Here is a 22,724-nt window from a genome sequence, read left to right as displayed (position 1 = left end):
CTGGATGTCATTCCTGCCCGAGGGGACAAGAGGAATAAGAGCCGCTGCAGGTGCAGTGAGGGTAGCTGTTTGTCCAGGGAGGTTTACTATTTGGCTGGTGGGCTACGAACTGACGCTTCACAGCTCTGTCTAGTCACCTGGGAGCAGGGCCCCTTGAGAATGTTTTCATGTGAAAAGGGAAACTGTACCCCATATCCTCCAGCAGCAGTGGAGCCAGGGCTCTGCGCGTGTCCAAGTGCTGCACCCGCTAACCCCAGGGTTTCCAAACCTCCCCGCACCTCAGCCCCGAGCTGAGCAACAAGCCTGGTTGAATTCCTTGAGGAAGACGAGACACGGATTCAGTCATCACAGGGGTCTGCAGGCCTCGAAGACCCCACAGAGCTACCTGCAGCCCAGAAACCTGGCAGCAGGCCCACAGCGCAGGCTCCGGGCTCCTATGAGGTTCTTACAAAAACAACTAAGATCACATGTGATTTTCAAAAGGGCCACCCCAATGAGCGTGTCCCAACACCTTGGGCTTATTTTGGTTTTTGAGAGGCGCTGTGGTGTCCTGGGAAAGCCCAGGTCCAATCTCAGCTCAGGCTCCCGACCCAATGTCTGACGTTGGTTCGGCGACTTGGTCTCAGGTGTGCTGAGAGGGGGAGGTCATGTAAGGAAAAGTGCCTGCCCAGTGCCCAGGGTAGAGCAGGCCCTGAAACCCGAGCAGCTAGCACTCAAACATCTTGTGAAGGCACCTGCTATTCTGAGGAGATCATCTTGTGTGTAGGTAACAAAAGCAGAAGCATCTACACGGCCAGCTGGAAACACAGATATGGGGATGGGATCAATGCTGATTTGTCCATGTCGAGCCTCCTGCCTCAGGAAAAATGGAGGCCTGCCTAGCTGAAGCACTGAGCCTTAACATTAACGAGTGTGGCCTTTAAATGGATAATTCCTCTGACAATCCATCTCCGTGGTGATGGAGGTGGTGGGATCAAAACCAGGAGGCACAGGGCAAGGCGAGTGGCTTTGTGCCCGAACCTGCAGAGGCTGAAATAAGGCCTGCAAGAGGGCAGCTGGCTCTTCAGGGGTAAGGGCAGGAACACTGCCAGGACTCGGCAGGTCCAGAGAGAAACTGCTGGACATATAGTCCATTATACTCTGCCAGGACGGGGAATAGTCGGGATTCCAGGAATTAAGCAAGGAAGTTGCACAGCAGTGACCAAGCACAGGAGAGGAGCTTATAGTTGGGTAGGAGACACTTGACATATTCTCTCTAAGGCAAGTATCCTATCCTATATAATAAAAAGGTAATATGCAAATGGTCATTACGCCGTGACACATAACGACTGATCTGCAGGAGAACAGGGCAGCAAGCTACACGTGGTGGAGAGCTACAGGAGGGCGGGGCATCGAACTACGTGCGGTTGAGAGCTACGAGTGGCAGTGGGCGGGGCGGCCAGCTGAGGCAAGTGGCAGAGAGCTCCTCGTGCACGGATTCGTGCGCAGGGCCACTAGTATTTAAATAAACAAGGCATGTGGCCTGCCCGCCACGAGTTTGACATACTCTCTCTATGGAGTCAGAATCGTTAGATTTGAGAAAAACAACACCAGGTACAGGAAGAAGGGGTCAGAGGTTATAAGAAAGTCCTGAAAGCTGGTATCTGATTTTGCAGACCTGGATGTCAAATGTCATTTTTTTAAAAAAATTGTGGTGAAATACACATAACATAAAACCATCTTAACCATTTTTAAGTGTACAGTTCAGAGGCATTAAGCACATTCACATTGTTGTGCAACCAGGAGCCAAACCCAGGAACTACCTTTTTAATCTAGAATTTGGATTCTCAGTGGATTTCTACACAAGAAAGCAGGACTTGCATGTAAATATTTACCTTAACAGCCAACCCTCACCATCCTTCCCAGGGAAGACCTGGCCTCCACTTGTCCTCTAGCGATGCTCTCGGGGGAAGCTCCCCGATACAGTGCAGCAGGTCTGCCGAGTGTGAGCGGCAGTTCAGTGCACACATCAGCCCAAGCGGTAAATGCCAGGAGCCGCTGCCACTCATCATCGGAGGGGAGATGTCTGACTCACCTGCAGCTCCCTCAGCTCCTGCAGCAAACTCCGCCCTCCTTGGCAATCATAAGACCAATCGAGAGAAAGGAAATCGACTGCGTCCTAGAAAGAAGGAAACAGGGTCATCAGAGACAAGCGATTTCAAGATGAAGAACTGCTCAGAAATGTTCTTTAGTTTCGCCCCCTATCACTGAGCTGAATACTCCCAAGTGGGATTTTCCAAGGGAAAAGCAGGCGGAGGAGAAGCTGGGGAAGGAGTATGTGTGTTTCTGGTGGGAGGAGCTGGGTGCTGCTGGGATATATCACCTATGTACTCAGCAAAGTGCTTGGCACCCAGTAAGCGCTCAATAATTGCATATGAGTAAACAAATGAGTGCGTGGAGTACTGTATGCCAGACATGGCGGGCTCCCACCAACCAGGTAAGCCCCAGGAGGGAGTCGGAGGCCAGGGCTGCCCTGGGCCGCACTTCCTCCGCGTGGCCCCACTTTGCCAGGACGGAGGCAGGGGAACCCTCTGCCACCCACAGCCCCTCCCGCCGGGATCTCTGCAGACCCCCCTGCAGTACTGAGCTTTATTTTCATTGGAGGCTGTAGCTACTGGCTACTTCCAGTCACAGTTTAAAGTCCGTCCCAGGTGGCCCTTGCCTGGCCATGCTATTACCTGAGAGCACCGCTCTCATGGCCTGGTCATCCCCATCCCCCCCTCGCCCAGGGAAGGACATGCCCTCCGCCCTGCCTCTGGCCTGCATGCATTCTAAGAACTTCAGATTCACAGTCTAAACACACACACACAGACACTGTGATTCCCTCCCCCGCCCTTCTCAGCACGCCATTTCCTGACCCTCCTCCCCGCCATGGATCATCTGTCCCTAAGAACAAAGACAGGGTACTGGCCCCTGGTGACCACCGTGTGAGCGGTGGGCTCGGACGGCTGCCTCCCACGGGAGCCCTTCCGCTTCCCCATCACGTTCTCATCGGTGTTTACTAAACGTCCCACACGCCTGGTGGGACCACCCAACCTCCTGCTCCCCATCTGCTCAGCTCCTGCTTTTGTCCAGTCCTCACAACTCGTCCGTCATTGACTTTCTACTCTTGAAAGTCACTGTGTTGGGTACGATGGGTGGGGAGTCACATTCACAGAAGCAGTCAACTTAATGCAGAGTGTTAGTAAATGCACCGATTACACAAGGAAAGGCAGACACGTTGCAGGGTCATAAGGAAAGTCCACACCGGGTCCTCAGACCTGGGCGGTTACATTCACCTGGGACCGGGGGAGGCCTCGGAAGGCCCAGGACTGTCCTCAGCCTCTGTTACTAGCCTCCAGGTCAGGGTCGCCAACCTTTCAGACCTCACATATGTGATTCGGATAAGCACCAGAACCTGGGAGCTGCTGGCTAAACAACCCGCTAAGGGTTTCAGGTGGGAGAGGCCACAGCAGGCCGAGCCGGCCTCCTGATGAAGAGCACCCTCCCACGGACGTTAACAATGGGGAGAGTTTTGTTGGGAGGGATTTTTGAGGAAGGCTGGAGGATTAGAAGAGGTGCGGGAGAGCAGGAAGTAAGTGGGGCACAGGCTGAGAAAATGAGGTGAGGTCAGAGGGCAGCCGAGAGCCTGAGGGAGCGGCCACTGGCAGGCCCTGCGGGGTTTGCTCCAGTTCAGGAGAGTGCAACTTCCCAGCAGGGGACCGGGCAACACCGGGCTTTGGACGGTAATTAGAAGCACGACCTGCACGGATTAGGGCAGGGAGCCCAGGGCAAAGGCTGCTGCTCCACCAGCACTTCCCTGATGAGCACTTTGGTCTCCAAGTTCATGGCTGATAGCCCTTATTACCCCTTGTAAATCCATTCAGACGCACACTCAGCCTTGGAACAGGTACTTCTAGCTTATCTGTCTGAACTGTAAGTTTCCGAGCTCGTAAACCCAGAGGCCAGACGCTGAGTGCGGGGCCTCCCCATATCACAGATACCAGCCGGTGTCTGTCACGGGCAGCACCCTGTGGGCCAAAGAACTGCCGACTCGGCTTTTTCCTGCTGGCTTTCCACGCTGCCCGCGGCCAGCCTTATGAGGGCCCACGCGGCTTCATTCTCAGGTGTTTCACTGTTCTTATTAAAACCACGGTTTAAAAGTTATATTTACCCTGGCCGGCGGTTCAGGTGGTTAGAGCATCATCCCGATACACCAAGGCTTCAGGTTCCATCCCCAGTCAGGGCACACACAGGAGTCAACCACAAACTCATGTTTCTCTCTCTCCCTCTTAAAAATAAATAAATAAATAAGGTTTAAAAAATAGAAGTTATATTAGAGGAGGTAGAAACCTGGATGGGGACTCGAGGGAGCACATACTTATAAGAAGGAACCCTCTGCCCTGGTACCTGTTTTGCTATAAACTGACCTCCCTCCTAATACGCTATTTTGATTCTGAGTGAGCAGCGGCACAAGCTGACACCTGACCAGCAGGAGCGGAGGCTCCAACAAGGGGATTTCACCGAAAGTCACTGTGAGTGCGAGAGCAGACTCCACAGGGCACGATACAAAAGTCAAGCCAACAGACGCCCCAGCTCGTTGTCTGGGATGAAATGGCACTTTCCTGGGATGTTGCAGGGGCAGGTCTGTCCTCACCTTGGCCAGGGAGGCTGTGGCGGGTTCTCGCAGGAGCTCCGAGGCAGTTTCCGCTGGCAGGACCACCGAGAGCTTTCCTCCTGAAACCGACGGGGAGGAGAGCAGGTGAGCGAGGCGGGAGCCCGTGCCACGGAGGCCGCGTGGGGACTCGCTTCCTATCAACTTTCTATTCCATGTCCACCCATTTAAAAAGAATTTCACTCGCACGGCTCAACCCCAGCTGGAAGGTTTTAGAAAATAAGGTGGCTTACAAATGCCCCGTTAGAGAATGCTCCGTGTACACTGGGCTTCTGTAAAAAATTTGACAGTAAAATAATAATCAAGTTTTCAGATTAATTTAAATAGGCTAATTGAAATAAGTGAATATTCAAGAAAATTTAATTGTACTGGACAAAAAGCTGTTCCTAAAGTGGTAACTAAAATTTCTATTGGTAGTTCATCTCATGGTAAAATTCCTGAACATGCAATGAAACTAAAGCAGTCATATTTTTGTCAAAAAATTAAAATTTAAAGTTATCAAGACTGCATTATAAAATTTACAAAAGCCTCCATTATTCAAAGAAAGGGGGGACAGTAGGGTAATATCATGTAAGGAAAAATATCCTATAAGTAAATTACATCTAGAAAATTTTTACTTTACAAAATTAATTTTCATTTGTAATGCTAACAGCAAGACACCCATGAAAAACACACATGGTGTCTAAATAAGACAAAGGAGAATCGTTTGGGCAAAAATAAAAAGGATCCCAAATCAATTATATAGAAAAGATTCCTTTATTAACTTTTGGTCGAGAATATGTTTGTATATTTTCAGAAAACAACTCCAAGACCATGTGGATTCCTGCAACAGAGAGGAATTGACAGGTCTGCTCCAACCATCAAGACAAGAGGAGAAACAGTCCAGAGATGGAAGACGCTGATGACACCTTGCCACGCTAGCAGTCAGCAGCTGTGCATCGCAGCAGGTTGCCTAGGACCAAACCAGAGATGGTCGGACCTGCATTGCCACCATGTGCCCACCATCCAGATATCATTGCTGACATGTACACATAAGGAACTGTTTGACATTGAAACGGGGACTCAGAACTGTTGGACATGGAAATTGGGACTCAAACATTTTTTGTTATTATATGTTTATTTCTAGTCTACAGAGGCAAGATTTTTTAAAGGAAAGAAATGGGGAAAAAATAGATACAGAGGCAAAGAAGCATTGAACAGACAGTCAAACTACAGTGGGAAGGCAGAGGAGGTTGCTGAAGGATTTGTACGCACGAATATAAGCATAACCAATGGATACAAGACACTGGGGTGGGGGCAGGTAAAGGCATGTACTGGGGGGTTGGGGAAGCCGGGGGAAGGTCAATGGGGAAAAAAAAGGAGACATATGTACTACTATTTGTAATACTTCAAACAATAAAAAAATAAATAAATAAAATAAAATTTCTATTGGTAGTTAAAAAAAAAAAATCCTTTCAAAGGAATGCAGGCCTCTGCTGCTTCCTCAGCTTCTTCCCCAGGCAGGCGCTCTCAGGGAGCTGCTGTCGCCTGGCCCTGTTCCCTGTACAAACACCAGCTCAACCCCTCCTGTGTCCCGAGGGGGGACAAGGAGATATAAACAAACATGCGGCTTGTACCCACTTGCTTTGACATTGGATCACCTAACAGTGGGGCTCGAACCTGTGTGCATCAGGACCACCTGCCGGCAGGAACCGGGCATTCCGAAAGCTGTGGGCTGGGGCCCTCGCTGTTTGTATTGCTCTCTAACGCTCAGGTGCGCACACATCTTTATCTCTCACTGGAGTGTAGGCTCCTTAAACACGTCTTCAGTCCCTGCAAATATCAAGCTGGGGACTGGTGCATGACAGGTGCTCAGGCCTGTGATGTGAAAACGCCAAATAAACAAGGAACAGAGCCACAGTTCGAGACTACATGCCTTGCCTTCTCTCTTTCATCCGACCGAGTGCTGCACAGGAGAAAGTGCTTCCAGCCAACGAAACCACCACTGGCAGCCGCTGCCAGCTCCCAAGTGCTTCTTTCGATAAGCACAATGGGACTTTGAAATCCTCTGCGCAGGGACTATCACCCAGACACAGTTAGTGCTCCTTCTGATAAGATAACGCTGTTTCCAGGAATTTACTGACTGTGCCGATGGCTCCACTTCGCCTTTATGCTGCAGTCTATCGTCACGTCAGCACACACAGAACATATGCTCTCAGCTTGTGCTCCACACTTTAAATGTACAGTTTAGCCCAAACCTGTTTGGCTCAGTGGATAGATAGAGCGTCGGCCTGCGGACTGAAGGGTCCCAGGTTCGATTCCGGTCAAGGGCATGTACCTTGGTTGCGGACACATCCCCAGTAGGGGGTGTGCAGGAAGCAGCTGATCGATGTTTCTCTCTTATCGATGTTTCTAACTCTCTATCCCTCTCCCTTCCTCTCTGTAAAAAATCCCTTCTTCTCTGTAAAAAATCAATAAAATATATTTAAAAAAATAAATAAAATGTACAGTTTCGTACTATCTCTTGACCAATGAAACGAAACCAGGGTACAGTTAATCCCTAAGCACAATTAACCCACAAATCATTTCTGTTTGACTTTGCAAACTGTTTTTAGAATTTAGACTGAACAAATGTACCTGAAGTCCCAGAAATTCTCATGCACAAATGATTAAACTTCCCCAACATAGCGTATGCTTGCACCTGCTTCCAGTGCTAGCACACACCACGCTTCTTAAAACAATGGAAGATGCAGGTTCCTCATGACGAGATTCTCACTCTAAGCTGGCAGCTCATGTTTTCTATAGGACTGAAAGGGGAGCAATTTCTCTGGTGTAAGAGGATTTATCCTGTAGTTTGTGCTGAATGTGGTTACAGATAGGTATTTATGCCCACGGGACTCAGAATCAGTATTTGCCGTGGGTTGAGAATTAACTGTGTTAAGCCGGGGTAGAAAGTCACTGCATAGCTCTGTGTAATTCCTGTCCCCTCGAGGCATCACTAGACGTCACTGAAGGGTCAGCTCATTTCTGTCTCCGCCGTAAAGAGAAGTTGTTCCTCCAAAACCCACTGCAGTTCTCCACATAAAACAGCCCTTTCCCTTTGGGCCGAATGCTTCCATAACAGGGACCTGGCAGTATTGAGCTACCAGTGCTTCCAGCCGCGACTGCCAGGAACGGGTGGGGAACTGGTGTCACCCTGGATTGTGCCCCAGATTGTGCAGGTGGAGGATGCTGTGTGCAACTCCACGCTTCCCGCGAGAGGGATGGTTACTCTCCTCCCCTCCCTCCAACTCTGCCGAATCCTCTCGGCATGCTCCTCTGTGCGGGCACACTGAACACATCAATGCCAGGTTTATAAGACATAGAGAAAGATTGGAAAAGAACTTTTCAAATATTGTGGCAAAATATCAACAACAAATTCACCATGAAACATTTTTAAGTGTACAGTTCAGTGGCGTTATGTACATTTACATTGTTGTGCAACCATCACCACCATCTATCTCCAGAACTTTCCCATCATCCCAAACTGGAACACTGTGTCCATTGAACAGTAGCTTCCCATCGCCCCTCCTCCCAGCTCCTAGGAACCACTACCCTCCCCCCTGCCTTTGTGGACTTGCTCATTCTAGGTCCCTCATCTTGGTGGAATCATATAATATTTATGTTTTGTGTCTGGCTTATTTCATGTAGTATAATGTCTTCGGGGTTCATCCATGGTATAGCATGTGCCAGAATATCATTTTTTTCAAGGTTGAATAATATTCCATTGTTTGTATATCCCACATTTTGTGTATTTATTCATCGATCCACGGGCATTTGGGTTTTTCTCACCTTTTGGCTGTTGTGAATAATGCTGCTAGGAAATGAGTGTACGAATATCTGTTCAAGTCCCTGCTTTCAATTTTTGGGGTATATACCCACAGTGCTAGATCATATGGTAATTCCTATACGTACTCTCTTGAGGAACTGCCACACTGTCTTCCACAGTGGCCACATCATTTTACACTCCTGCCAATGATGCACAAGGATTACAATTTCTCTGTAACCTCACCAACACTTGTGACTTTCTTTGTTCTTAATAGTAGCCATGTGCATAATGGGCATGAAGTGGAATCTTGTGTGTTTTTAAATCTTGAGGTTTTGATTTGTATTTACTAATGAATGTTGATATAGAGCATCTTTTCATGCTCTATATCATCTTGCCATACCTTCTTTGGAAAAAAATATCAATTCAAGTCCTTTGCCCATTTTTATTTTAAATATATATTTTTATTGATTTCAGAGAGGAAGGAAGAGGGAGAGAGAGGTAGAAATATCAATGATGAGAGAGAATCATTGATTGGCTGCCTCCTGCACACCCCATACTGGGTATTGAGCTCGCAACCCTGGAATGTGCCCTTGACCGGAATCGAACCCAGGACTCTCCAGTCCTCAGGCCAACACTCTATCCACTGAGCCAAACCAGGTAGGGCCTTTGCCCATTTTTAATACAGTTGTTTGTTTTGTTGTTGTTGAATTAGAAGTTTTTAAAATATATTCTGGACATTAATCTCTTAGCAAATATATGATTTGCAAATATTTTTCCCATTCTTTGGTTTGCTTTTTCCCTCTGTTGATAGCATTCTTGGATGCACAAAACTTCTTAATTTTGATGAAGTCTAATTTATCTATTTTATTTTGTGTTATCTGCACTTTTAGTGTCATAGCTAAAAAACAGCACACAGTGTTATCCCAACGTTTTCTTCTAAGAGTTTTATAGTTTTAGTTCTTATGTTTGGGTCTTTGATCTATTTTGAGTTAATTTTTGTATATGGGGTAAGGTAAGGGTCCAACTTCATTCTTTTGAATGTGGATATTCAGTTTTCCCAGTATTTGTTGAAGACTGTCTCCCCTCCTTCCCTCCTTCCACTAACTGGTCTTGACACCCTTGTCAAAAATCATTTGAACATATAGGTGAGGTGTTTTTTGTTTTTTTTCAGGGCTATTCCATTTTTTAATATGTCCATCCAAACTTATGCCAGTACTATACTATTTTGATTACTGTAACTTTGTAGTAAGTTTTGGAATCAGGAAGTGTAAGTCCTACAACTTTGTTCTTTTTCAAGATTGTTTTGGCTATTTGAGGTCTCTTGAGATTCCATATGTATTTAAGGATGAATTTTTCTATTGTTGGGATTTTGATAGGAATTTCATTGCATCTTTAGATCACTTTGAGTAGTATTGACATTTTAACAATATTATGTCTTCCAGTCCAGGAACAAAGAATGTGTTTCCATTTATTTTTTTTCCTTTAATTTCTTTCAGCGATGTATTATATTTTTCAGTGTACAAGTCTTTTACCTCCTTGGTTAAGTTTAGAAAAGAACTTTTAAAAAGTATGCAAGCCCTAGCTGGTTTGGCTCAGTGGATATAGCATCAGCCTGTGCACTAAAGGGGCCTGGGTTCAATTCTGGTCAAGGGCACATACCCAGGTTGTGGACTCGATCCCCAGTAGGGGGCGTGCAAGAGGCAACTGATCAAAGATTCTCTCTCATTATTTTTTTTTTTAATATATTTTATTGATTTTCTACAGAGAGGAAGGGAGAGGGATAGAAAGTTAGAAACATCGATGAGAGAGAAACATCGATCAGCTGCCTCCTGCACACCTCCCACTGGAGATGTGCCCGCAACCAAGGTACATGCCCTTGACCGGAATCGAACCCGGGACCCTTCAGTCCGCAGGCCGACGCTCTATCCGCTGAGCCAAACCGGTTTCGGCTCTCTCTCATTATTGATGTTTCTGTCTCTTTCCCTCTCCTTCCTCTCTGAAATCAATAAAAAATATATTTAAAAAAAAATAAAGAAGTCAGGTTTTCTACTTGTAACCAGTTTCAAAATAAAAGTATTTATAAAGGGAGCATAACTCTCCACTTTTTAAGTACGTGCCGTGTGTAGTGCCTTCCTTCCAAAGAGGACAGTATAGAACGGATGGAAAAAGAGACTTTACAGGGGATATACCTGACGAACACTAACTCAGTCAGGTGTTCAAGATTAACATCGATAGTCATATATCATGATGATAGTATGTACCTTTGATATGATGTGATGAAAATGACACTTTATTTTGTGATTCTCCTCCCCCAAACCTATAATCCCAGTCTATCCTTGAGGAAATCATCAGACAAATTCCAATAGACACAACCACAAAGACCACATATTATATTATTCCATTCACATGAAATGTCCAGAACAGGGAACTCTACAGAGACAGTTAATTAGTGGTTGGGATGAGGGAGGGCAATGTGGGGGTAGGAATGTTATAGCTAAAGGTTATAAGTTTTCTTTTTGAGGTGATAAAAATGTTCTAAAATTGACCATGTTGATGATTGCACATACGTGAATAGAATAAAAACCATACTAAAAACTTTGAATGGGGGAGAAACCAAGATGGCGCGGCATAGGTAAACACCTGAACTTGCTGCCTCGCACAACCACTTCAAAACTACAACTAAAAGACAAAACGGACATCACCCAGAACCACAGGAAGGCTGGCTGAGTGGAAATTCTACAACTAGAAGGAAAGAGAAAAGCACACTGAGACTCAGAAGAGGTGCAGAAGTAAAGTGTGGAGGTACAGAGGTACGTGCAGAGAGGGCTGGCAACTGAGGACGTGGTTGTCTTTTTCAATCTGCAGGGATACACAAGCTCCCGACTGCTCTGAACTCCAGTTCTGGGCAAGACTCTGGGACCCAGACTCATACGGGGAGAAACTGGACTGTCTGGCATCAGGCAGAACTCGAGGGCGGCTTTTTCTCAGATGCTTGCAGCGATTACCAAGGGACACTGAGACCCGGGGCCTCTTAGGGCAGGGCTGAAGATCAGCCATTGCTGTTTGCTCCGCCCTGTCGATTCCCTGAGACCCCGCCCCACCCAAGCTGTACACAGAGGCTTTTGCATATGAATGGCCTGACCCTTTGCAATCTAAAATTACATAACAAACTGCAGCTGGGTCAGAGAGACCCAGAACATCCAAAAGAAGGCCCAAGGCCCCGCAGCAGCTTGCATTGCTTCACAGCTGGGCCTCATCTGGGCACCTCCAAACCCCAAACAAAGAAGAGGAATCTGCAGATCTCTCCGTAGCTCCTGCTGGGTGGCCTCAGGCAGAGGCTAAATTAGCACCTCCTTGGAGATCCAAGAGCCAGTGTACCCAGGGGTCAGAGTGGGACCATCCAGATTACAACTCCTCAGATCCATAAGGGACACACTCAGGGGACAGACTCAGTGAGCACCAAAGCCCCACTGAAGCAAGTCTTGCCCCATAAGTGTGTCTCCAGCACAGAAGTTCTCCCATTGTAGACACAGCTGATCCTCACAGCCAATTGGCCTGGAGGTCAATTCCTCCCAGTGACACCAACTACAACCAAGGCTTAACTACAACAAGACTGTGCACACAGCCCACAAAGGGGTGCACCAAGAGTGTCCACCTCAGGTAACTGGGGAGGCTGAGCCACTGGGCCCTATAGGACACCTAGCATACAAAGCCACTCTATCAACATGGGGAAGCAGCCAAAATGCAGAGACAAAGAAACAGGTCACAAATGACAGAAATGGAGGAAAGCAAACTACTGGATATAGAGTTCAAAACCACGGTTATAAGGTTTTTCAAGAATCTTCTAGAATCTTCTAGATAAATTTAGTGAGACCCTCGAGGATATGAAAAAGGACCAACTAGAAATTAAACATACACTGACTGACATAAAGAATAATATACAGCTCTAGCTGGTTTGGCTCACTGGATAGAGCGTCGGCCTGTGGACTGAAGGGTCCCAGGTTCGATTCCGGTCAAGGGCACATGCCTGTGTTGTGGGCTCAATCCCCAGTAGGGAGCGTGCAGGAGGCAGCCGATCCATGATTCTCTCATCATGGATGTTTCTATATCTCTCCCTCTCCCTTCCTCTCTGAAATCAATAAAAAAATTAAAAAAAAAAAGAATAATATACAGAGACCTAACAGCAGACTAGAGGATTGCAAGAATCAAGTCAAAGATTTGAAATACAAAGAAGCAAAAAACACCCAACCAGAAAAGCAAAAAGAAAAAAGAATCCAAAAATATGAAGATAGTGTAAGAAGCCTCTGGGACAACTTCAAGCATACCAACATCCGAATTATGGGGGTGCCAGAGGAAGAGAGAGAGCAAGATACTGAAAACCTAGTTGAAGAAATAATGACAGGAAACTTCCCCTACCTGGTGAAAGAAAAAGACTTACAAGTCCATGAAGCGCACAGAACCCCAAACAGAAGGAATCCAAAGAGGACCACACCAAGACACATCATAATTAAAATGCCAAGAGCAAAAGACTAAGAGAGAATCTTAAAAGCAGCAAGAGAAAAATAGTTAGTTACCTACAAGGAAGCACCCATACGATTGTCAGCTGATTTCTCAACAGAAACTATGCAGGCCAGAAGGGAGTGGCAAGAAATATTCAAAGTGATGAATAGCAAGAACCTACAACCAAGATTACTCTACCCAGCGAAGCTATCATTCAGAATTGAAGGTCAGATAAGAGCTTCACAGATAAGAACAAGTTAAAGGAGTTCATCACTGCCAAACCAGTATTATATGAAATGCTGAAAGGTATTCTTTAAGAAGAGGAAGAAGAAGAAAAAGGTAAAGATAAAAACTATGAACAACAAATACATATCTATCAACAAGTGAATCTAAAAATCAAGTGAATAAAAAATCTGATGAACAGAATAAACTGGTGAATATAATAGAATCAGGGGCATAGAAAGGGAGTGGACTGACAATTCTTGGGAGGAAAGGGGTGTGGGGTGTGGGGGGTGCGGGAGGAGACTGGACAAAAAGCGTACACCTAAAGCCGAGACCGGTTTGGCTCCGTGGATAGAGCGTCGGCCTGCGGACTCAAGGGTCCCGGGTTCGATTCCGGTCAAGGGCATGTGCCTTGGTTGTGGGCGCATCCCCAGGGGGGGGTGTGCAGGAGGCAGCTGATCGATGTTTCTCTCTCATCGATGTTTCTGGCTCTCTATCCTTCTCCCTTCCTCTCTGTGAAATATCAATAAAATATATTTAAAAAAAAAAAAAAAAAAGCGTACACCTATGGATGAGGACAGTGGGGGAGGGGGTAAGGGCAGAGGGTGGGGTGGGAACTGGGTGAAGGGGAGATAAGGGGGGAAAAAGAGGAACAACTAATAATCTGAACAATAAAGATTTATTTTAAAAAAATAAAAATAAATAAAAGCTTTGAATGGGTGGATTGCATGGTACATTAATTTTATCTCAAGAAAGCCGTTTTTAAAAACAGGCATCCTACACAATACCTGGCCAGGACTCCCAGAGCTGTCATCAGTTTATAAAAACAAGAAAAGTCTCAGAGCCCTGGCCAAGTAGCTCAGTTGGTTGGAGCATTGTCCTGCCATACCAAGGTTCAACCCCAGTCAGGTCACATACTAGAATCAACCAATGAATGCATAAATAAGTGAAACAACAAATTAATATTTCTCTCTCTCTCTCTCTCTCAACCAATAAATAAAAATTTAAAAGAAAAGTCTGAGAAATTGTCACAGTTCAGAGTAGCCTAAAGCAAGATGACAACTAAATGGAATGTGATGAGATCCTGGAATAGAAAAAGGACATTAAGAAAAAACTAAGGCACTCTAAATAAAATATGGACTTTAGTTAATAATAATGTAATCAATTGTAATAAATATACCATACTGATGTAAGATGTTAATATTGGGGAAAACTGGGTTCAGTGAGAGGGGCATCTGGAGACTGTATTATCTGCTCAATTTTTTGTAACTCTAAAAGTGTTCTGTAAAATAAAACCTGTTAATTTGTTGAAGTGTTGATTAAAAAGAAAAAAATTCTTACACAGCAGAGTGTTTTTCAATTTTGCAGATTATCTCTGACTTTTTAAAAATATATTTTTTATTGATTTCAGAGAGGAAGAGAGAGGGAGATAGAAACATCAGTGATGAGAGAGAATCATTGATTGGCTTCCTCCTGCATGCCCCCCACTGGGGATTGAGCCCCCAACCCAGGCATGTGCCCTTGACTGGAACTGAACCTGGGACCCTCCAGTCCACAGGCCGATGCTCTATCCACTGAGCCAAACCAGCTAGGGCTATCTCTGACTTCTTAATGCCCCTCAACATTAAGAAATATCATAGTAGTGACAAAAAGAACCCCCCAAAGAATGGCATGGAAAAGATGCAAGCAGCCGGAGGGGAAAGGGATGAAAACATTTGCGAACTACAAATTCCAAAGAATGAGGAAATGAACTTAAATAATTGTAAACAGTGCCATTAAAAATACATTTTTAAAAATCAACCAAAGGAAATGATTAATGTTTTTGTTAACAGTAATAACTTCTGTTCATCGAAGCCTTCATAGAAAGAGTGAAAAGAAAATACATGAACTTGAAAAATACCATTACATATAACCAGTCAGATTAGATTTAAGATTATGTAAAGAATTCTGACAAATCAATAAGAAAAAGACAACTCAATACATAAATGAATAAGAGACATAATAGAAATTTTACAGAATAGGAAACAAACATGGCTAATAAACAAGAACTCGTATACATTGTTCATAGAAATGTACATTGGTACAACCACGCTGGAAAACAATTTACATTCTCTCTCAAAGCTAAAGACATTTGTATCCCTCACACAAGAGAAACCCTTGCACATGTACAGAAAGAAATATGTACAAGAATGCTAATAGTAGCATAGCTTAAAAATAATTTGAATGTCCATAACCAGGAGAATAAGTTAATAAAATGTGGCATAGCCATACAATGGAATATTATATGGCAGTGAAAAAGAATATGCTATAGCTATATTCAACATGGATAAGCCTTGGAAACATAACTTTGTTTTATAAAAAGGAAGTCCTGGAGGACTTAAAAAAAAAAAAAAAGCTCTTTTATGGTGTTCAAAACCAAACCAAGCAAAATTAAATAATATATATTATTTAGGCATAAAAGTACTTGGGATAGAAACTATGGTTTTAAAAAGCAATGGAATCACAATGAGATATCATCAAAATGGCTAAAATATAAACTATGAGCACAGCCAGTGTGGCTCAGTGGTCGAGTATCTACCTATGAACCAGGAGGTCATGGCTCAATTCTTGGTCAGGACACATGCCTGGGTTGTGGGCTCGATCCCCAGTGGAGAGCGTGCAGGGGGCAGCCGCTCGATGATTCTTTCTCATCATTTATGTTTCTATCTCTCTCCGTCTCTCTTCCTCCCTGAAGTCAGTTTTTAAAATATTACAAAAAAAAAGAAAACATGAGAATGCCAATGTTGGCGAGGACGCTGGTGGGGCCACTGAAACTCTCATTTACACTGCTGCTGGGAGTGTAAGATGGAACAATTGCTTCAGAAAACTGGCAGTTTCTTAAGAAATCAAATACACCTATGACCCAGCAATTCCACCCCTGGGTATTTACCTAAGATAAATGAAAATATATGTCCACATAAAAACTTACACAAGAATAAATGCTGATAGCAACTTTATTCATAATAGATGACAACTGGTCATAGCTCAAATTCACCTCAACCATGATACATTCATAACAGAGTACGACTTAGAGGAAAAACAGGAGCAAATAACTAACGCAGCAACAAAAACTAATAAATCTCACAAACATCATGCTGAATGCAAGAAGAAAGACAGAAGACAGACACAAACACGGTGTGATTCCATTCCTATCGAAGCTGATAGAAATCAGGTCAGTGGCTGCTCCTGGGGTAAGGATTGCCAAGGTCACAATTCATCAGGAATTTTCTGAGGTGTTAGTTAAGTCTTATCTTTTTAAAATATATATATATATTTTTTTATTGATTTCAGAGAGGAAGGGAGAGGGAGAGAGAGAGAAACATCAATGATGAGAGAGAATCATTGATTGGCTGCCTCCTGACCATGACTTCCTGGTTCATAGGTTGACACTCAACCACTGAGCCACTCCGGCCGGGCAATTAAGTCTTATCTTGGTAAGGATATGGATTACATGGATGTGTTTGCCAAAACTAACCAAACTGTAAAATTAAGATCACGCATTTCACTATATGTAAATCATACTCTGATAAAAATAATTCTTAGAAAAGTATTAGAACTGCATTTAATATTGTATTTTCTAATCCAGCCGTGGGCAAACTATTGCCCGCGGGCCGGATCCGGCCCGTTTGGCTGTTCTATCCGGCCTGCGGAGCCGAAAGAGCAGAGGGTTCTCTTGCTCTCCCCTCCGCTCCTTCACCAGCAGCAGTGTTAACATGGCAACGTGGGGGAAACACGGCCGCAGCTCCTTCTTCTGAGTGGGCGGATTTATATCCGCCCATTCAGTAGAAGGAACAACCTCTCAATCTTCCAGAGGCTCCTTGTAATGCCCTCGGATGTGTCCCCCGACATCACCCTGGGAATGCGGAGACCCGTTATGGTGGTGATGTAGGGAGACACGCCCCTGGAGAGCACAGTATCAGAGCATTAGCTAAAAAGGAAACCAACAACACTGTTCCCACTGAAGTTGATGTTTTAAAGACCAAAAACCTTTCAACCCAGTCTACATTGCCATCTACATCTACGTCCCGGGCATAATTTGGAAGTTGCACTAAAGAAAATGTTTAATTTACTGTTTACACATTTTGTTCTTTTCTATTTGTTTTAGTTTTAAATTATTTTATTATATTTAAGTTTAATTTGAAAGGCTTTTGTACTTTTCCTTTGTTAGGCAATTTTATTTTGCCTTTGCCATCTTCAATATAAGGTATGTTATTGTGCTATGATTCCTCCATTTTTTTTTTCATCCTAATTTTATTTTTTATTTTTTCAAATTTTTATTAAGGTATTATATGTGTACATATCTTACCATTGCCCCCCAACCCCAGTCCCATACATGCCCTCACCCCCTGATTCCTCCATTTTTTGAAGTTTCAAATTATAATAATTAGTGTTTACATTCTTCTTGTTAAAATGTTTGAAATGAATAAAACTATTGAAATAAAATAAAAAAAAGACCGTACCCTTTTATGTAATGATGTTTACTTTGAATTTATATTAGTTCACACAAACACTCCATCCATGCTTTTGTTCCGGCCCTCCGGTCCAGTTTAAGAACCCATTGTGGCCCTCGAGTCAAAAAGTTTGCCCACCCCTGTTCTAATCAGTAGTAAATGGAAATTGACTTCTTTAACATATTTTTTAAAAACACTGGGAATGTGCTTTATTTGCTAACTGCTACCTGTTCTGTAACTAAAAATTTTTTTAATTTAAAATGTTTGGCCTTGCACTATTAAGTCATTGTGGATACCAAATGGCAGGGGGCGGAGGGGGTTGCTATCAAATAATAAAAGGTAAACAGAACAGCTGCATAGTGGTAAGCTGGGTGGGGAGGGGATGAATAAAAGATGGGATAGGGTCCCGGTCAGGTGGCTCAGCTGCCTGGAGCACTGTCCTGTGCACGGGAAGTTTGCAGGTTCGATTCCCCCAGTCAGGGCACATATCTAGGTTTCAGATTCAATCCCTGGTCAGACCACGTATGGGAGGCAACCAGCTGATGTTTCTCTCTCTCTCTAAAAAAATCAATAAAAATATATCCTCGGGTGAAGATTCAAAAAATAAAATAAAAGATGGGATGGGGAAATATTCAAGTAGATGTAAGTTGTGGTTTGTTTTGCCTTGCTTTATAAACCCTCAACCTTCCCATTTATTTTTTTTACATTTTTAAAATTAAAATATGTATTCATATAGCAAAAAATTTACCCCTCCTGAAAATAATATAAAATAATATTTAATGTCAACTTTAACTGAAAAAATTCACCCCTTTAAAGTATACAATTCAGTGGTTTTTAATATATTCAGAAAACTGTGCAACCATCTGCACTATTACAAAATATTTTAGTCACCTAAAGAGAAATGCCGCGTATCCAGTAGCAGTCACTTACCATTTTCTTTGATCCCTAGATATTGCTAATCTACTTTAGTGTCTCTGTAGAGCTGTCTATTCTGGACATATAGTATAAAGGAAATCATATAATATGCAGTCTTTTGCGACTGAAGGTTCATCATGTTGTAGCATGTATCAGTACTTCACTCCTTTTAAGGATGAATAATATTCCAGTGTATGTTTATGTCTCATTTCGTTTATCCATCGGTGATGGACATTAGGGTTATTATAAATAATGCTGCTATAAAGGTTGGGAACAATTTTTGCCTGGACATTTGTTTTCATTACTCTCCGATATATACCCAGGAGAGGCAGTGTTGGGTCATGGTAACTCTAAAGTTTAACTTGAACTGTCAGACTGTTTTTCAGAATGGCTGCACCATCAGTCATTCCCACCAGCAATGCATAAGGGTTCTAATTTCTCCACATCATCGCCAACCCTTGTTACTGTCTATTTTATTACAGCCATCCTAGTTGACGTGAAGTGGTATTGTGTTCTTTTTTAATTGTTGGATTGAGTGGTCACTCCATGTGCATTTGTTATTGTATTTTGCTTTTAACCAACATAAGTTATATAACTTTTTGTGTATATTAAATAATATATTTTAAAAAGAACAACAGGCTATGGATTGGACTTAAGAGGAAGTGGAGAATGAGAAGGAGGGAGGGAGGGAGGGGAAGAAGGAGAGAGAGTGAGAGAGAGAGAGCAGACCACCTTTTAAAATAGTAAAGAAATTGAAAAGAGAATTAATTTTGTTTCCCATATTATATTGGGGGCAGATAATCTAGTGATAGTGATGAAACAGAAAGTAAAGAATGGGGAAAATGAGCACAAGAGGAAAAGAAGGAAAATGTGAGTGTAAAAAGGAAACCATCTTTAAAAAAAGAAACAGTCTTTAGGAACCTGATGGAAATTAAAAACGAAATCTGTAAAACATTTAAAGAAATATGTATATATAATTACATAATATAAGTAATTCTATGGAATCTGACCTCAGAGTACGACAGATGTGTCTTTATTTGAGACGATCCAAGTTCAGTGCTGCCTTCTTTCAAAGTTCATTTTACTCAGAGTTTCTTCAGCAGGAAGTATGACAGCCAACAAACACTTACTGGCTCACCCACCTCAAAGTGTGCTTTCCGAAGGATCAGTTTCAAATCTAGCATAGCCTCACGTCCCACCCTGGGTTCCAGTTCACTCAACAGACGGCGGGCCTTCGCGGCGCTGCTCCCACGGCAGGGGCCTCACACTCCTCCGCCCCGAGTTCCGTTCCCCAGGTCCAGGTCTCCCCGCAACCCCCCACCCCCGCTCCCGCCTTCCCTCCCGGCTGCTCCGAGGTGGCCTGAGGTCTGCCTTCCTCGCAATCCTATAGAAAACAGCCCCTTCCACATTCACACTCCTTTCATTTTTCACATAGAAAAAAAAAGTTTAACCTCTCTATAATCAAATACATGCAAACGGAGACTATAAGGAGAAAACAGTTTTTAGCTGTCAAATTATCAATGATAAAAATAATCGCATCATTGAAAACCGACTGAGCGGGGTCAGAAAAACAATTTTATAACTGTTGTATAAACTATTACATCTTTCCTGGAAAATAGTTTAGCCACATGCTTTAAAGTCTTAAAGAATGTACATCTCTTGATCTAGTCATATCAATTCTAGGAATCGATCAGAAAGAATTCGTCAGAAGGTAGGCAAGCATTTATATAGAGGCATGTTTATAATTTGCAATAGTAAAAATTAAACATATATTAAAGTGAGCGCAATATTTTAAACTTTATGATCCATTCATATTGTGGGAACCTATAAGACCACTGAAAATCATGCTTTTTATAAAATGAGAAGATACTCATAAAGTAGAATATACAGGTATGCATATATTATATACTACAGGTATATAATAAAAACAAGAAAGCATACATAACCCAAAACTGGTTCTCAAAATTGGTGTTCCTCAGATTCATCTAGAGAACTTATCAAAGTCACGAATGCCCTGGTCCCGCCCAGACCCGCTGAATCAGAACCTCCAGGTAGTTACGGAGCAAGAATATGGACAACTGAATCATGCTCTCCTCACCACCTGTCAGCACGTCATGGTTTGTCTTTGTGTTTGTCCGTCTCCTCCTGGAACGCAGGCTTCAACCAGACCGTGCAAGACGCTCTGCGTAAGGAAGGGGGCGGCCGGGCGGCCTCGGAATGGCCAGGAAGGCGGGACTGGAGGAGGGAGGACGGAAAGACAAGGAAAGACTACGGCGGCGGCACAGACTCCAGGCCGGGCCAGGCGTGCTTCCGAGGGAATGCGGGGCGCGGTGCAGGGAAGCCCCCTGCCTGTCTCCGCGGGGAACCTTCAACACAGTATGCATGTCTCGCTATGAATGAAATGACGTGACGACTGAGGAGTGGGAGGAAGCGCCGAGTCCCGCGTGGAGGAGGGGTGCAGGGGTGACACAGGCTGCGGAGCCAGCCGTGGGGGTGGCGTGGACTCACCTGGAGGGGCGTATTTTTCGTGGTAAATCGCATAGGCTTTTCTGTGGGCGTCGGCGAGGGTCTGCAGACGTGCGGGTCTTGATTTCTGGTGGGGAAGCCCCGTGATCACCTCCTCCAAGTCACTGAAAGTGAACCAGATGTCCACCAAGTCCCCGAAGGAGCGGAAGGCGAACGTGGCGTAGCGGGCGAAGAGGTCGGCGGCGGCTTCGCCCCGGGGCCCGGGGCCCGGGAGGCGCCCGCGGTGCAGCACGCCCAGGGGCCGCAGCCCCGCCGCTCGGACGGCCCCCAGGAGGCGCCGGTAGCAGCGCACCGACTCGGCGTCGGGCGACTCGGAGCTCCCCGCGGGGAGCAGCCGGGCCCAGGACAGAAACACTTTGTAGTGGGTGACCCCGCCGGCGCGGAGGCTGCCCAGGTGCTGCGGCAGGAGCGCGGGCAGCGGCCGGGGACACGCGTCCCGGGCTGTGTCCCCCGCCGCAGGGCCGCTCGGGCGGTGCAGCGAGTCCTTAGTTAGAGGACCAGCCGCTGACATGAAACTTCCATCCGGCTCCCAGCCTAACCCGCAGCACGAAAACCTTAGGAAAACCAAAAAGGCTAAATTCCAAGTCAGCTCCATTTTCGAGGACGTGTTGGGAGGTTGTGGAATCCTTACTTTATAACCACAGCAGAGGTTGTAAAATACTACGTGATTATTAACACTTAATATTTAACTGATGATCTATGATAATGCAATCAGTGCATGGCTCACCAATGTAATATGGAAAAATGTAAAGGCCATAAGAGGTAGCAAAACTTCAGATGTCCAGCCGAGGAACCTGGAAAATGTCTGAAGGAAAACACGTTCTTTTTTTTTGTCTTACAAAGCATTTTAAAATTTGTTTACATAACAAAACAAAAACTAGTCCCTTGCCAAACTTTCCCCCCTTTAAAATATGTAAGTAAATGATGAAACATTTTGTAAAAGATTCAAATAATATAGAAACGTATGAAATATCCCTGTAAATTCTCTCCCTCCCGCCCGCCTCTTTCTGGTGTAAGCAGTTCAACATTGCTTCCTTCCCGTTTTCCTTCTCTGTGTAGCCGAATGGTAATTCAGGAGTTTGAAAGCTGGTTTAAATCTCACCTGGAGAAAGCCACTTAATTTCTCTGTGCCTGCCTCTTCGCCTGTAGAATGGAAGTAGATGGTAGTGAGAATGAAATGGGGTCATTCTTTAGCATGTTTAGAACAATGCAACTCAGTGGTAGCTGTTACTGCATATATTCAATGCAAACGTATGTAGGTGTGTAACATTTTAAATGTATAATATAACTTAACATATTATACATAACACAGGATTATGATTGTTCCTCAGCTTTCTTTCTTCTCTTCACTTAATAGCTGCTGGAGCTCTGCCTACATCAGAATGTATAGACCCACCTCTTTTTAGCATTCGTTCCGTAGAAAGGAGGTAACATAAGTTAACCTCTTGCATATTGAACACTGGTTCTATCTTAATTTTAATTGGTTGCAAATGTATATAGATATACATTTATACCTACCTATACATTACATATCTTTGTCCACATGTGTGACTATTTCTTTAACATAGATTCTTAGGAATTAAGTTGACCC

The 22,724-nt window shown here is 44.2% G+C and overlaps 1 protein-coding gene across 1 annotated transcript in view; it reads right to left on the bottom strand.

Moving 5' to 3' along the window:
* Nucleotides 1–21,728, bottom strand: part of LCT (lactase) — a gene marked incomplete at its 5' end in the record, with an annotated part of 74,427 nt that extends 52,699 nt beyond the window's left edge. The window contains 3 exons of the mRNA XM_080668693.1: nt 2,075–2,158; nt 4,676–4,755; nt 21,116–21,728. Coding sequence (XP_080524819.1) covers nt 2,075–2,158; nt 4,676–4,755; nt 21,116–21,728 — 777 coding nt within the window. The remainder of the gene's footprint in view (nt 1–2,074; nt 2,159–4,675; nt 4,756–21,115) is intronic.
* Nucleotides 21,729–22,724: the final 996 nt, after the last annotated feature.

The sequence above is a fragment of the Plecotus auritus genome (assembly GCF_963455305.1).
Source record: "Plecotus auritus genome assembly, chromosome: 5".
Taxonomy (NCBI): domain Eukaryota; kingdom Metazoa; phylum Chordata; class Mammalia; order Chiroptera; family Vespertilionidae; genus Plecotus; species Plecotus auritus.
The sequence above is the reverse complement of the archived record's forward strand: the minus strand, read 5'-3'. Positions and strand labels throughout refer to the sequence as shown.